Below are 16,473 nucleotides of genomic sequence, written 5' to 3'. Positions count from 1 at the left end.
GCAGATCTGGCATGTTTCAGATATCTAGAAACTGCAAAGCTGAAGGTAATGTTTGGACATAGCAATTTTCACCTATTGTAGGGATGAAGATCAAGGATTTCAGTTGTGTTTTTTCAAGAGAAAAGCACCGGTCACAAACCATGTCTGCACCAATATTTTGACGATTCCTTACAATTTACAAACAGAACTTTCGCGGGATCACAACTTTGGCAAAATTATTTACTGCAAAAACTCATTAGGTACTCATAGTGTTCGTTAACTGTGATAAGACTTGCTCTGCCATTGTCCATTACGTGATTTTTCACAATTTTTACCTTCAGGGTACCTATAAAAATGTAATTTTTTAAATAATTACCGTGTTCATTGGTTTCGACAAACTTAACCTCACTTTTTGGATTTCATTATTTGAAAAATTATTGCTTCTTTGCAAAACAGACCAGATGATTTATTCTGTTCAACTCCAATCGACTTTCCAAGGTGTAATTCATGACAAAGCCCTTAAACGTTTTTCTGACAATTTACAATTTTTGAAACTGAAATGTATTGCAGTGGCGTTCACAAATGCCCGATAACACTGCAACCAACACCTCCTTAATGCTCTGGCCTGGCGTCTTTTCGTGTCTATTTAAAATGAAATTAAACCGCGAACCGGGCATTTCAATTTTTGACACATCTGACAGATTTGTTTGGACGTTCGTGACATTTCAAAACAGTTCAAATCATTTTGGTGATTAGCGGCACGAGAAAAATTTCATTTGTTTTTCATAGGTGAGTTGACTACAATATTTTATAATGACCCTGTATAATATACACAGAAAAATAAGTACTATTGTTAACATTTATTTTTTCGTTATTCGTTGTGCATTTCTCATGGATGTTTCACCAAAATATTACATATCGTTTCAACTATTAACTGAACTTTTTTATATTCCGAGTATCATATTTTTATTTCAGATTATTTCTTTAACATCTGTGAGTCAGTGTGTGAGTATAATAAAAAAATAAAGATCGCTGTGCATTTGCAATATAACATTAATGTGTTACTCATAATCGTATAGTGACACTCAGTAATCAATCAATTTATAATCAGTTTTATTCGAATTTTATTAAAGATTGATGTGGCTTTTCTTAGAAAATTAAATAAAATTGTTTACCACATGATATACAGTTTATTAGTCTCAAAAGATTCCAGTCGCTGCGTTTTTTTTTAGTTTAAAATTATTGCACACTAATCATTTTAATTTATGAATAATTATAACAATTTTATTAATACCGATTTTGCTTTCTCAGAATATCAAATTAAATTAATTACCACATAGATTTTATGATTTATTGATATCAAAAATAATACAATCATTGCTCTTTCATTGTAATTAAATGACGCCTACTGTTTCAGATAATTTTAAACTTTTTACATAATGCAGTAAATTATCTTTTACTCTTTTATAAAACACTTCCTTGTTTGAAATCTCAATATTAAAATTGTCTAGAAACTCTTTCCCACCTTCCGCCGCTTCAACAAAATCTGGAGCATCATTGGGGTCACATAACGTAAATTTTAAAGCAAAACCTTGCAATAGGATCCCATATTGAGAAAATCGCTTCCAGTGTTCCACTAACTTGGCATAAGAAAAAAGCTCTTCTGGTACTAAATGTAAAGACTCTAGACATTTACTAAAACTATCATAGTAAATTTTTAACATTTCAGATATATCTTTGTGTTCTCCTGTATTGCAACAAGCATACAAAAAATGCGATAAATCCATTACAGGCGAGGAGAGACCTGCACATTGCCAGTCCAAGACTTGAACACCAACTGGTTTTAAATTGTCGTTCTAAAAAAATTTTTTTAGCAAACTTTGATACATACTTCAGGTACACTTACGTCATATTTAAACATGAAGTTGCCATTCCAGCAGTCTCCATGCGAAATAATTCTGTAATCTGGATCCTCATCAAACAAACCCTTAAAAATGTAGTTGGCATCGTTTATGGAAAAGTTTACAGCGTTGAGAATTTCTTCGTTATCTGACGAAATGCAGCCATCTCTTGCTTTTTCAAAAATATCTAACAGAAGATCAATCATTTTGGTTGTTTCGAACCAGTAACATAGCATATTGACGTTATTTTTTGTAAGTTCTGCAAAAAGCTCCGGTTTTTCTTTCCTCAAAGCAAACGAAAATGCATGCCATTTCCCATACGCTTGCAAGACCAACTCAACATGTTCAAAAGTCATCGCCTTTTTTTTGTCACATGTACTGTAATTTTGGCTTTTTAAATCTTCCAAGACTAGTATTTCGCTATTGTCGACCACTTTAGTAGCGTAACATAGCGGTATGTAGTCCAGTAAACCTGAGGCACCTTTTTCTTCTTGTAATTTTTTAAATGATGGTAGGACGCGGTCGTAGATAAAAATTTCTTTCTCAAAAGATTCACGGACTGGAGTCTGTTCTCGTAGTGTTATACTGTCTTTAGATGCTTTAATTACCAAATCAATTGTTTCATTTTTTCCGTTTTTCGTTTTACCTGCTGCGGTGATAAAAAAAATATCGCCCAGGTAACCGTCAGCCTTATCAGTTGTTCCATTGGTGATAACAGAAAAGTCGTGTATGTCTTCATCTTTAAGGGCTAACTGTACCCACTCTTTGATTTTTTGGTCAACCATTTTAAGGTAAATCTCACACTATTTGGGTCAACAGTTGTTTGTGGACTGAACTCTACCATGTGCGATTTTTTTCGCTAATCAGTGAGCAAATATTATCTGAGTTTGCGGTTGAGACAGATTATTATCAGATTAAAACGTACAATAAATCTTGTACACGATAAAACAAAAGATACTCACTGTAGGCAATAACCAAGTAAACAAAACTTGCACAATATGTCAACATTTATTTGTTGTATCCGCTGCCGCTGATTAATGATTTTATTTTATGGCTTCGCTTTATTTCTATCCAAACAACCTTGGAATGAATTCGAAGTGGGAGATATTAAAACACCTAACACCGTGGAAAAAAAAATTAGAATGAGAGTGAATACGAATGACAAATCCCTATAATACATGCAGAGACGTACATGTACGTCATTAATGACGTTCCCCAATGCCAAACCATGTGCCAAACTATGTCGGACGCTACGTCATTAATGTTCTGTCCTCATAACCACCTCATAACCACGTAGGAATGAATGGAATGAGTTAGAGTTAAATTATATTCATTCGTGCATGATCATTTCATGAGCTTTTTTATTGTTACCTGCCGGACATTTACGTTTGTACTGGACTGTACTGTACATTGTGTTATAAATACAGATAATGCGCCATAAAAATGTTATTCAAACCTAACCCCGTTGGTGGAGAATTTGACAGCTAAATAAGGTTATGTTGTGATATTTTTCAATCATTTGTTTTCGTTTTTTGATTTTTCTTTACTTGTAATTGTAACAGTTATTTTCAGAACTACAATTTGGTTGGAAGTAAACATGCATGAATTCTGAAGCCATTAATGCGAAAAAATGAATTATACTGTATCTGCCTTAGCTATTAGTGCAAGAGCTGTCGATGTTGTAATAATGTAGTTCATTCAACAAGAAAAAAGCAGAGAGGGTCTCTAAAGAAAAAAGTGTACTTGCTTCCTATCTGAGAGTGTTCGTATCAAACGGTGAAAAAAAACACCTTTATTAGTTGTGAAGGAGTTATGTCAGTTATTTCCAACTGATACTCGATGTGGAACCAAATATTGTTCATGCACATTATATAAAACTACGTGAAAAATTATAGTGGAATGAAACTTGTGTACAGCTGGATGCAATCATATGGATATATTTGAAAATGGTTAGGTAACTAGATCGGAGCAAAATATGTTACAATAAAATTTTATTATCACAATATTTTTATAAACAAATCTCGAAAAAATTCTGATGCCTATGAGAAGAACCTAGAGTATTGGTACATTTTACAAGGACCACCTTGAAGAAAACAATTTTTATCACATCACGACGGCATTGTGCAAACATTTAAAGATATTACTAAAATAATACAAGCAGGTAATGATAAGAGTGAGATTTTTTTTCCATGTTTTCATAAATATATTGAATTGATTTTAAATATATGTAGTAAAGTTCGCTGTCTTAGACAAATTATAAAAGTTGATTTTGTACAATTATAATGCCTATGTAGGATAAAAGTAATAATAATAAAAAAGTTTATTTTTTTATTGATTTAATCATATATCTAATAGTACTATATTGCTAACAGGCCTCAAAAGAGTCCGAAAACATAACGGCAGAGCAATATATAGGACCTCTCTGTCTCTCTGTGGTACTAAACAGTACTGGGCATACACTCGTACTTGCTTGATTTGTACTCAATAGCGTGATTGGAGGCGTTTTGACATTTCGTACTTTCACTTTTATTTTGTGTACATGCGCACAGACCCTCGGTACTCTTATAGACAGAAAACAACATCTTCTGTCTCTCTCTGTCCGTGAACACCGTTTCTATGTTACTTCTGAAGAGTTAGCAATATAGTAGTATTAGATATATGGATTTAATCAATAGAATTAACCAATTCATTCACTGTTTTGTTTTTTAAAGATGCTATATGAAAAATTCTAAAAGTTGAAGATACAGCTGGTTTCAAAAAAAAAACGGGAAAAATGACAGTGACATGAACGTCATATTCCCATTGCTTTTCATTGATCTATGAGAACCTAATTTGCTCATTCTTTCCCGTTTTTTTTTTTATTTAAAAAAATATTTATTTTATAAATATTGTTAACTGTCAAGACTCCAAAAGATGAAATTGATAAATAAATCATTTTTAATCGTTCTGTATTCATCTAATCAATGTTAGTAGAAGTAACTATCTTCATACATTTTTAGAAAAGTTCGTCTACTCTAGATTCTAAAACAAATTGTAAAGTTTACGCAAACAAATTTTATTTTTTACTATAAACCGTGTACATATTGTTAAAAATGTGTAGATAACACGAAAGACCATCCGAGATTATAAACTTCAAGAAATTTAGCAAAATTTTAAGATGTCATCAACTTCTTAGAGGGCATGATACAAATACTTATTGTTTTGGAAATTTAATTTTACCGTAAAAATTTTTATTGACAATAATGTGACGGACAGTAGGACACTGGTAAGAAATATTTATGCCCAGTTCATCCGAATTTGTCGGAGAACATTTAGCAGGTAGTTGTAGGCAGAGGGTCGGACTCCCGCTGTTTTAGAAATTTAAGATTAAGTAAAAAACCGTGGCACCCGTTTTCCTGAATTTTAACTACTTCAGTTCATTTCATTTATTCTTACGACCTGTAACAGTGCGCTTTTTTGTTCTACAGGGTATTTTTGAAATAGTTGGAAACTTTTTTTAAGGTAATTGGTCATGATGTAGAGAATTTATGCATCAAATATTGATCTAATAAAAATCCTTTAGTTTTCGAGATAAAATTGATTGAAAATCTGTTAAAATTTGCGTGTGCGCTACTGATCCCAAAAATGTTAAAGGTAAATTTGATCACTATAGTAATTTAAAGTAGGTAAAATTGTTGCTTGTTAACATGACAATACATTCATTAGCCCATCATTTTTTGACGTTTTTGCAATTTTTTGGAAGAACAAAATGAATTTTTCTAATTCTGAAATGACTGACATGGTTCTGATGTATGGACAAGCCTTAGGAAACTCCTTGGAAGCTCGACGTTTATACCAAGAAGCATTTCCCGAACGAAGATTGCCAAATCATAAAACATTTGCTAACGTTGTTCAGCGTCTACGAGAAAATGGGAAATTTCAACCTCGTTTTAGTGATCGTCAGTGGCGTAACAATCAAAGTGCGGGCCTGTGTTCTACAACACTGTGGGGCCCCTAATGAACACCGAAATAAAAATATTTAAAAATACGAGTATAATGAATAAAGTATGAGTAGACTGCAATTAGGGCTTACGTTTTATTAAAATCATTCTACCTGAAACATTGAACTAAAAAAAACAAAATATAATAATTACCTGAATACATATAATTAAAATATATACAATTATACATATTAAAAACTAGCCGACCCGGCAAACGTTGTTTTGGCATTTCTAGTGAATATTTTGGTAGTTAAATAAAAAATTAAATTAAAATAAATACATGTATAATATAATTAAATTAAATTATAAATTATATATAAAAATTTATGGTACGACAATGATTATATTCAATAGCCATCTTGCAACCCTATTGCGCATCTGTGGATGAAAGCAAAGATACTCATATCGTTATTAAAAAATGGTTGGTGGTTGGTGGTAGAAAGGTGAAAATTTTGATGGCAAATCTTAAAAAAATAAAAATAAAAAATGTTGTCTCAAAAATAAAAAAAAATGTTAGTGGGCCACCCTTATCACTTAGGGGTATAAAAAATAGTTTACTAGACCTACCGAATATACACAAAAAATTTCATAAAAATCGGTCAAGCCGTTTCGGAGGAGTTTGGTTACAAACACTGTGACACAAGAATTTTATATTAGATTATTTTAGAACAAATTTCATTACCATAAAAATGGTTATAGTGAGTCGACCTTAAAAGATAGACATATGCTGTCGCAGACTTTTTTTTAGAACTTTTAGAAGGGAACAATTCCATCATACGTGATTTTTATGTAATTTTAACCGTTTAAGCAGCGTAAGCAACAGAAGCTGTCAAAAGAGGAATAATTTTCCCGTTTTTCCGATATTTTTCATTGCTGCTTCACTCCTATTTATCGTAGCGTAATATTATATAGCCTATAATCTTCCTCGATAAATGGACTATCCAACACAAAAAGATTTTTTGAATTCGAACCAGTAGTTTCTGAGATTAGCGCATTCAACCAAACAAACTCTTCAGCTTTACTCGTACTTTTGTCGGATAAAGATTGGTACTTTACTATATGGGGTGTTAGATTTGCCACAATAGGATTGCGACACTGCGACAGGTTTATTAGAAACAGATGCTGCTGCATTTTTGAACACCGGTGCCGGTCGCTAAAACCCGAATTTATTGAGTCTATGATATTGAGATGCCGCCAAAAGTCCAGCCCTTTGCAGCAAAAAAATTGTAAATAGCAATGAACGATCGATCCTGGGATTACCGCACATTTTCGAATTTTTTATTTCGGGATGTAATTTGGGCAATAATATAAAAAAATGTAATAAAAAAAATGTTCGTGTGAACGGACCGGGCCCCTCGAAGCAGCGGGCCCGTGTTCCGGCGAACACATGGAACACCGGTAGTTACGCCACTGGTGATCGTGGTCGTGAAAGGACAGAACGGACACTTGATGCCGAAGAAGAAATTTTGAATGTCGTTGAAAACGATCCAGGTATAAGCATTAGACGATTGTCTTACCGAGTGGGAGTTTCACCTTTTGTGGTGTGGAAAACTCTACATGAACAAGGCCTACAGCCCTATCATGTACAACGAGTTCAGCATTTGAAACCAGAAGATCTGCCACGTAAAGTTCGCTTTTGTGAATGGCTAAACCAAAAAAATAGAGAGGACCCTCAATTCGTCAAGAAAATACTCTCAACTGATGAAGCAACATTTACACGAGATGGTGTTTTTAATGCACACAACACTCACTTGCTCTAGTTGCATACGTTACGTTTTGTTTCATTTTATGGTTGATTAAATTATGATTTTGAAGTTTTAATTGTCAGTTCATTAATTATTGTCATTGTTTATTTGTTGCTAGCAATAAATTAATAGCAACAGTAGTTACACCTCGGCAGTTTTCAGTTACTAGGTTTCACATTTTTTCGTGAAACCATTATTTATCAGTGGAGGCATGAATGTTTGGATTGGATTTTCCTTTCAAAATTTTACTAAAACAACAAACGTTCATTTGACTTCTTAGGTTCTCTACATTCACCAGATTTTTTGTTTCCATGTATTTCAAAAACACCCTGTATAATTCTGTGTTGTGGTGACCAAATTTGAATTAAAATTTTGGGCTGAAAAAAAAAACAGCGGCGCGAAATCGCATTTGAATAATTTGAGTTTAAAAAAAAAATTAATCAAGAAAATCGTTAAATATAGGCAACCATGTGCAGGTTTAGTTTTTTTTTGTAAATGGTAGTTCTGCTAGGGAATTTGTAGGTAGAGGGTTGAAAGTGAAGTTCACTTGTTTACTAGAGGGTGGTGACGCGTCACTGTTGTGCTAGTTTGGTGAGTAAAAGCACATGGTAAGGTAGCTAAAATAAGTTTAGTTGGTTTGAAAAAAAGGAAGCCTTTGTTTAACGAAAATTAATCGTAACGATGACGATGCCACAGTTTCCCCAACCACCGTAACTAATTATTGCTGTTTTTTCAAAGGGGAACTATGCGAATTTTCGACCGACGCTAACAAGTGGTGTAAATTTGTTTTATTGTTTGTAAATTCACAGTTCATGTTAGAATTTTAATCATCACTGGTTTTAACACAAATTAACAGTCATGAGATTGTACAAATAAAGCACTTACTGGGAGATTTCATGAGATTCAGTTAAGTTAGGACTCATCCTTTGTTTATCAAGTTATAAATAAGGTGTCTGGATGCTTATAGTTAAGTGTTACATTATAACACTTCTCTTAGTTCCTAATACAAAATTGCTATCAGTTCATTTACGACAGTTAAATCAACCCAACGTTGTCCCACTCCTGGGAAAAGACCGTGGAAAGCGCGGTAGAATTCATAATATCGTCAACTGAGAGACTGGGGGATTACATTTTTCCCCTTAGGCAGTTATCATCATTACGTCATCGAGACAAATTTCTCCGCACGTGGGAAGCTATATCACCGAGACGCAAATTTCTCGCGACGAGGGATGCATTTTTGTGTTTATTTATCAAGTGTTTTTGGGATAAGCGGGGGAAAGTACACGATATAAACTCTCAAAGCCAATTGTTTTAAGTAACCAGTCAGTTGGATCATACCATAATTTAACATCATGTAAATTCTTTGTTTGAATCGTCGATAAAGTGTGGCATCATTTACATCATGTAAATTCTTTGTTTTTTGGATCGTTGATAAAGTGTGGCATCATTTAACATCATGTATATTCTTTGTTCGAATCGTTGATAAAGTGTGACAAATATTAACCTGATGCAATTTTGTTAGATATGCAAATTTTCACCTCATGCAATTTTTCTCTATCTCAATTTTAGCCTCCGTAATTTTCTTTGCTTTATAATTTAAATTGAACGTAATGCTCTGGAGTTCCTAACCTCACGTGATATTTTTGTCTGCACAAGTTTTACTTCACACCAGATCTTTCTTTGTTTTTATAAATCTTTGCTAGTTTTTTGATCACGTAAATATTTTGTTGATTAATACTTCAATCATATAAATTGTCTAATGTCCAATCTTAATCTCAGATAAGAATTCTTTGATGTTTAAAACTTTCACGAGAGTGTATGGCGAATCTAAATGTTGTTTATTTCTCTTTTTGAAACTTTAACATTTGTTCGGTTGTAGTGTAATATCAGAGTTATAGAAAGTGAACATTTAAAATGAAATTGAGGTAAATAACACAAAAGCACGTGGCAGAAGCAGAGGGCGCGGTTCCTAGTCGAGCTGGCGGGATTTATCGCGCCATCTGCACAAAAGACGCGGATCTTGAATAGAAGTCAGGGGAGCGGTCGGGATGACGTGATGCTCGCGGCTTGGCCCAATGGCTAGGATTTCCAATCACGAGTTTGCTACCCTAACGGCCTGTTAACGCAGCACGTTTCTTAATTAGATCAGCCCCGTACCTACTGGGGGGCAAGATGGGGCTGAGCCCCCCCCTAGCAGTTGTGGTTGCCCCCCCTGGAAGACTTACACATTAAAAATTTCAATTTAGTAATAAAATTTCAATATAATGCCGATTGCTGAAGCATATTTACTAGCCCCACCCACCAGCCCTTTATTTTCTTACAGGGTATATTATTTGCCAATATCACCCTAACGTTAATAATGTTGACCGTATAAAAAAAGCAACTGTCATGTCACATTTTATTCCATAGCCTACTACTAAACATGCAAAAAAATAAATATTACGAATAAAGAGGTACGTGCTCGTAGAAGCTTTAATGAACTTTAGGAAATACAACGCAAAAATACAGAATACAAAAAAACGACAGCTCACTACTTTTTTTTACAATTATTCATGTGTTCTTGTTTGTTGTCATGGCAAACCTACAGGGTCGCCCTTTTCTAATATCTAACACTTCCCCTCGACCCGGGGTTGTGCTAGATCTAGCCGCTCCGTGAAGGAACCATGCTTTATACTTGCTAGACCCTTGGTGAAGATGTCACCAATCATATCTTCCGAAGGGACATGTTGTATAGTTAATGAGTCATTCTTCACCACTTCTCTGATGTAGTGATGTCTAAGGTGGATGTGCTTACTTCTCGCATGATAGACCGGATATTGAGCCAGTCTCAATGCGCCTTGGTTGTCACTGAATAGCACCATTTGTGACAACTGTGCGAACCCTAACTCCAGCAGGAACTTCTGGATGAAAGTGGCTTCCTTGGCTGATTCTGTTAATGCCATGTATTCAGCCTCTGTAGATGATAATGCCACAGTTTTTTGTTTCCTGGAGTCCCACGGAATGGGTCCCTCTGCTAACATGAAGACGTATCCAATATACGATCGTCTGTCAATAGCACAATTTGCCCAGTCGGCATTTGCGTAGCCTCTTACAGGATCGGGGCAGTTTGTATACACAAGACCATAGTTCAAAGTACCTCTCAGATATCGAAGCACTCGCTTCGCTGCTGTCCAATGGACCTTGCCATGACAGTTATTGAACTGTCCCAAGGAACTCACTGCGTGACTGATGTCAGGTCTAGTCGTGATGGCCAAATATGTCAAGCCACCTATCAATTCGCCATACGGGAAATTCTTCACTTCTTCAGCGGTTGTTGGTTTGAAGAGCTTTGTCTGCGAGTTGGGAGTTGATATCGGGTTGCAATTCTCCATGCCGAAACGTTTGAGGAGGTCTAAGATGTAGCCTCTTTGGTGCATAGTTATCTTTGACTTCTCAACTTCAAACTCGACTCCCAAACAATAGCCAACATTACCGAGTTTCTTCACTTCGAACTCCTTGCACAATTTTTCTCGAAATTGCTTGATTCTGTTAGAATCCCTTGACATTATCACTATGTCATCGACATAAATAACAACCATCGTTGCATCTTCCCCTCGTCCAACACAATATACGCACGGATCGGCGTTGGTTGGAATCGCACCAAGTTTTAGCAATACCTTGTCCAACATCATATGCCAGCTTCTACCGGACTGGCGTAGGCCATACAGGGACTTTTGTAGGTGACAAATTTGCTTGCCATCCCTAAAGTCTTCGAATATTCTTGCGGCTTTCTCGCCGACTACACTTGATCGGCCTCGTTTCTGTATGATAGACTCAAGAATATTAGCTAGATTGGTTGGAGGTCTCATGAAGACCTTCTCTTCGAGGGTACCATTTAGGTAAGCATTCGCTACATCGAGCTGTTCAATCTTCATGTCGTGAATTGCTGCCAAGGATATGAGCAGACGTATAGAGCTCATTCTAGCTGCAGGAGCAAACGTCTCATTAAAATGTACACCTGGCTTCTGGTTAAAACCTTGTGCCACTAATCTGGCTTTTCTTTTATCTAGCATACCATTAGATTTGTATTTATTTCTCAAAATTATGCGACTCCCGATGATCTCTTCTCCATTGGGGTATTGTACTAACTTCCAAGTATCATTTTTAACAATGCTTTCTACTTCTTGGCAGACTGATAGCTTCAAACCATTCGTTCGCATCGGCACCGTTCAACGCTTGATCTAATGGAATTTCGGAAAGAAAACCAAATACTGGTGCTTCGCTTGCCAAAGTGGTTTCTTCGGTTCTGAGGTTGTATTGTTTTCGAGGTCTTCCCTTCAAACCAATTCTTTCGATTCGCGGACGGCCTGGACCACGTCTAGTTGATGCCGCTTCTTCTTGATCGAAATGTTCATTCTCGGAACCCTCATCTTCACTTGTTGCTCTCTGGTCGCTATCTTGGATTTCTTGTCGATTGTCTTCGATCATAGGATCTATGGGAACGTCGATCATGGAAGTTGGAGGTATGACGTCTCCTTCTTCCATATCTTGAAGAACGAGATCTTCACAGTCATCATTCAACTTTAAATCTATTTTCTCTATAAATTTTACTTCTCGAGCTATGTATACTCTTCTCTCTTCTGGGAACCATACTCTAAATCCCTTGACTTCTTCTGAATATCCGACGAAAACGCCTTCCTTACATCTTGGTCGGAACTTATCTTGATTTGGTTTCTTCTGATGACATAATATACGACAACCAAAAGTCTTAAAATAGCTAACGTTGGGCTTCTTGCCCGTCCACAACTCAAAAGGAGTCAAGAGGTACGTGCTCCTAGAAGCTTTAATGAACTTTAGGAAATACAACGCAAAAATACAGAATACAAAAAAACAACAGCTCATTACTTTTTTTACAATTATTCATGTGTTCTTGTTTGTTGTCATGACAAACCTACAGGGTCGCCCTTTTCTAATATCTAACAATAAACTCAAACAAATTGGTTGTTACCTAATGTTTTTGGCCACTGCACGAATTTTTGGATGCAGTAGAGCTGTTTGTGAATCTACATTCTCTGTTTTAACCGGAATAAATCGTTCCGCGTTCAATGACGCATCAAAGATTGGCAAACTTGTTTTTTCTGGCTTTTGAAAAGTACCGTACCAATTCTTTGGACTTCGACAGGTTTTTACGAAAATTTAATAGCGTAAAAAATCAACGTTTACAATTATTTTAATGTTCTTTCAAAATGTAAAAACTGAGAAAAAATAAAGTAGTATTATTAAAATATGTATATATATTTACATGAAGCCCCCTCTGTCGACAAACTTGCCCCCCCTGAATAAGTTTTCTAGCTACGGGGCTGAATTAGATAGAGGAGTGCTGGGTGGCATGTACTTGCCGATAGAATAAGATCACCGTCATGGTGGTAGAACAGCCACAACCAGGATCCCCAAACTCCGCTCGTGCTCCAACTCCACCTGGGCAATTTTACTGTGGTCTAGAATGAAATTAATATAATTCGATCGTCACACTTTTGTAGCGCCCTGGTGGCGTTGCCGCTGTCCGCCCCGCTGCATAGAGTTTTTTATTAAAATTTTATTCTCTTGCTGAGTCCCGTAATTTCAAATTTGCCGCCACACGTCCGTAATAACTTGTGTATTTGTATCCAGTTACTTTGTTTCAGATTTTCTTTGTTTTTATTAAATTTGTGATATTCAAATATTTGCATTGATTCAGAACGTTTAATTTGATCTCATTGAAGGTTAGGCAAGTTTTTTTTTGTAGCTGAGCACTAAGGTGTCTTCAACTGGCACAATTTAGTCGCAGCTTTCACGGGCTTTTCAAATTTTTTCACATGTCAATTTAACGCGGGATGTTTGGGTTATCACAGCGTTTGTTTAAAAAATTAGTGAAATTTAACAAGAATTATTTTTATTGGTAAGTTTTCTGTTTTACACTTAATAATATACGTATTGCGTGCGTATCCATATAAAACTTTTTTTAAGAAATTAAAAATGGCTCTTTGGAGACCGTTTGATCATAACATTCCTTTTCCGAGGAAAAAGAAAGGAAAAACTTTATCGTCAGATGCAAAACAACTAATTCTTTGTTGTTATTCGATGCTGGTGTCAGAAAATAATATGTCACCGGTCCTCAGAACGGCAGAATTATTACAAATATCAGAAAATACGGTGAAATTTCTTTAAAAAAAGGCAAGCAGTACCACCTGCAGTAAAGCAGACGCGTCTTTTTACTAAGGTAACTGAGGGAATGAAAAAAGCCATACCTAGTATCAAAGATGCTTATATGCATCAAATGCAAGAAATTTTGTACCAACAGCAAGCTCCATCATGGAAGAACTTAAAGATGATGGAATCCTTATTTTATGCACTTTGAGGCATCGTATCATGTTGGAGGGGCTGAAGATTAATTCTGATTAGCGAGATTTATATTATTACCATTGTTATGTTTGCCATAATCATGTTTCTGGTTTCTACGTTAAATAGTCAAAGTTTATTATACAATTTTAAACATTTAGAATAAGTAAGAGAGAGGTACAAAATCATACTGCATATTTTAAACAGGATTTATTTAACAATATTTTGAGTTGATATGTATGTGTAGATATCAATTTGTGAAGGTGCAGTGTAATACTAATAATAATAGTATTGTTTTTCGAACTTTTCGGAAAAATGGAGTGTGTCGTTCCTGATTTAATCAATAAAATAAATTGACTCATTATTTTTTTTTGAGTCAGCCAATATAAGCAATTCTAAATAAATGCAATGATAAATCACAAGTCATCATGTTTTTCACGTTTTTGATAGAATTTAATCGGCAAGATTTTGAGATGACGTCATCAAGTTTTTTGGGGATAACAAAATAATATATTTTGGCTAAAAGGTTACCATGCTTACGATAAATTTAAAACGTCTGCAGGATTTCAAACACTACATTTTGCAGTTCCTGATTTAAGCAATCAAATAAATTGACTCATTCATTAATTTTTTTTGATCACCTGTACAAGCAATTTCAAAAAAATATGAACTGAATGATAAATCACAAGTCATGACACATCGAGAAAATGTGAAAATAGTCAGTCGCCCGATGGACTCGATTACAATACTTCCTTAGCTTACGTTCGGGAAGTAAAAATCACTAGAATTTTATAACTTATCTAAAAAATTTAACTTGTTTTGTTGTCTGCGCTACAAGGGAGGCAAGTCCTCTTTAAACTTTTTACGTTCGTAAAATTTATATAAACCAAGAATATTAAACTACAATTTATTTTCACTGGTATTGCTACAATTTTATTCAAGCAGGTTTCTAGCGTAATGTAATACATATATTATGTTTCACTCGCTTATGGTATACTTCTTTATTTGATGTACTGAATTCGAAAAACTTTCCTTTCTCTGCATTTTCCATCAAGTCTGGAATTTCATCACTTTCGGAAAGACAAAATCTAAGTATGTATAAAAGATCCAAACAGCAATCCGTAGCAAGAAAATTTTCTCCGGTGCTTCTTTAATGTGTTAAAAGGTAAAATATCCATCGGTTCACAATTCAGTTGATGTAAATATCCGCAGACAGCGTCGTAGTAAATTTTCAGCAACTGTCCCACATTCTTATATTTTTCTGTATCAACACATGGGTAAATGAAAAATGATAAATCCAAAATAGGTGAAGAGAAACCAGATAACTGCCAGTCGATTAAAGACATATCTACGGGTTTTCCCGACTGCTCCTAAAAAAATCGGTAATACTGTTTTTCAAGAACACTTTCTGAAATCTTTACTTTAAACATAAAATTATTAGTCCACGAGTCTCCATGAAGTATTACAGCATGATCCAAATCTTCAAAAACTAAAGACATTAAAATAGATGTCACCTCACTTTCTGAAAATGTAATCGATGCTACATTCTTATCATCTTCCCAAAACTTTCTCACTTCTTCGTAGTATTGAAAAAATATATGTGCCATTTTCACTTGCGAAATATATGTAGACCACATATTGCCATAGTTTTTCACCAGTCGTTTAAAAGTTTCAGGTTGTTTGTAACGCAAAGCTAGTGAAAAAGCATGCCACTTTCCGTAACCTTCTAAAACCAGTCTGACTTGTAGAAAAGTTAGTGGAATTTTTCGGTTAGCCATTTCAAATCCTCGCGCTTTTAAGTTTTCCAAAATCAGAGCTTCATTATTTTCAAAATTGCGAGTGAGGTAACAAGTTGGTAGTGACTTCAAAATATCGCTTTCGAATCCCATTTCCTGTTGGAAGTTGGTAAAAGTTGGTATGACCTTCTCGTAGATATAAATTTCTAACTCAAAAAATCTTTTAATGGGTAGTTCATTTCGAAGAAGTTCATTTTCCGCAGACGTTTTTACGACTAAATTTAATTCCTTTGTGTCTTCGTTTTTAGTTTTGCCAGTAACAGAAGCAAAAGTAACTTTGCCGAGGTACCCATCACCTCGTTCTGTTTTCCCGTGAACCTGTATTTTGTAATCGATAAAATTTTCATCTTTTGTTACAAGTTTCAACACTTCTGAAACTCTTTTATCACACATTGCGACTGAGTTACACAAAGAGAGTATTAATAGAGTATTAAGATTAAGTAATTTTCAGTGCGCGTGCGCTTATATTACAAGAAGATTAATGAGATATTTGTCTGGGTCGTTATCATTGTTTTAATTTGATTCAGACGTGATATGCACAAATGATATGTTTATCTATTACGGAAAAAATTTGCTGAATAATTGTTTCTTTTAACAGAGATTTTTAATCTTAAACTTTTAAATATGTTGTAGGTGCAATTAATCCTACTAACTTTGGTATAGTTTTTTAACAGTTGACAAGAAATATTTCAACGATCGGAACTCATAAACCCGT

General features: G+C 34.9%; 2 protein-coding genes and 1 long non-coding RNA gene across 3 annotated transcripts; 1 reads left to right on the top strand and 2 right to left on the bottom strand.

Moving 5' to 3' along the window:
- Nucleotides 1-1,316: 1,316 nt before the first annotated feature.
- LOC135144670 (uncharacterized) lies at nucleotides 1,317-3,064 on the bottom strand. Its single transcript, XM_064076727.1, has 3 exons — nucleotides 2,843-3,064; nucleotides 1,886-2,761; nucleotides 1,317-1,835 (listed from the first exon to the last, which is right to left on the bottom strand). Exons 2-3 carry the CDS (start codon nucleotides 2,663-2,665, stop codon nucleotides 1,374-1,376), a joined length of 1,242 nt encoding a protein of 413 aa, XP_063932797.1. The 5' UTR covers nucleotides 2,666-2,761; nucleotides 2,843-3,064; the 3' UTR covers nucleotides 1,317-1,373.
- An 81-nt stretch (nucleotides 3,065-3,145) lies between these two features.
- On the top strand, nucleotides 3,146-4,574 carry LOC135144672 (uncharacterized). Its single transcript, XR_010283211.1, has 2 exons — nucleotides 3,146-3,373; nucleotides 3,453-4,574. It is a non-coding gene; the product is annotated as an uncharacterized LOC135144672 (long non-coding RNA).
- An 8,428-nt stretch (nucleotides 4,575-13,002) lies between these two features.
- Nucleotides 13,003-16,151, bottom strand: LOC135144713 (uncharacterized). The gene is made up of 3 exons (XM_064076767.1): nucleotides 15,384-16,151; nucleotides 15,149-15,332; nucleotides 13,003-13,082 (listed from the first exon to the last, which is right to left on the bottom strand). The coding sequence occupies exons 1-3, from the start codon at nucleotides 16,149-16,151 to the stop codon at nucleotides 13,003-13,005; spliced, it is 1,032 nt and encodes a 343-aa protein (XP_063932837.1).
- Nucleotides 16,152-16,473: the final 322 nt, after the last annotated feature.

Source organism: Zophobas morio, unplaced genomic scaffold (assembly GCF_036711695.1).
Source record: "Zophobas morio isolate AGI-343-1 ecotype UQ-CSIRO unplaced genomic scaffold, CSIRO_AGI_Zmor_V1 ptg000108l, whole genome shotgun sequence".
Lineage (NCBI taxonomy): Eukaryota > Metazoa > Arthropoda > Insecta > Coleoptera > Tenebrionidae > Zophobas > Zophobas morio.
The sequence above is the reverse complement of the archived record's forward strand: the minus strand, read 5'-3'. Positions and strand labels throughout refer to the sequence as shown.

Excerpts from the sequence above, each read along its gene's own strand:
- LOC135144713 (XM_064076767.1), bottom strand. The coding sequence starts at position 16,151 with ATGTGTGATAAAAGAGTTTCAGAAGTGTTGAAACTTGTAACAAAAGAT. Across the intron at positions 15,333-15,383 it reads CTAATAATTTTATGTTTAAA|GAGCAGTCGGGAAAACCCGT; the intron begins GTAAAGATTTCA and ends CGATTTTTTTAG. Across the intron at positions 13,083-15,148 it reads ATATTTACATCAACTGAATT|ACCACAGTAAAATTGCCCAG; the intron begins GTGAACCGATGG and ends ATTTCATTCTAG.
- LOC135144670 (XM_064076727.1), bottom strand. The coding sequence starts at position 2,665 with ATGGTTGACCAAAAAATCAAAGAGTGGGTACAGTTAGCCCTTAAAGAT. Across the intron at positions 1,836-1,885 it reads ACTTCATGTTTAAATATGAC|AACGACAATTTAAAACCAGT; the intron begins GTAAGTGTACCT and ends AAATTTTTTTAG.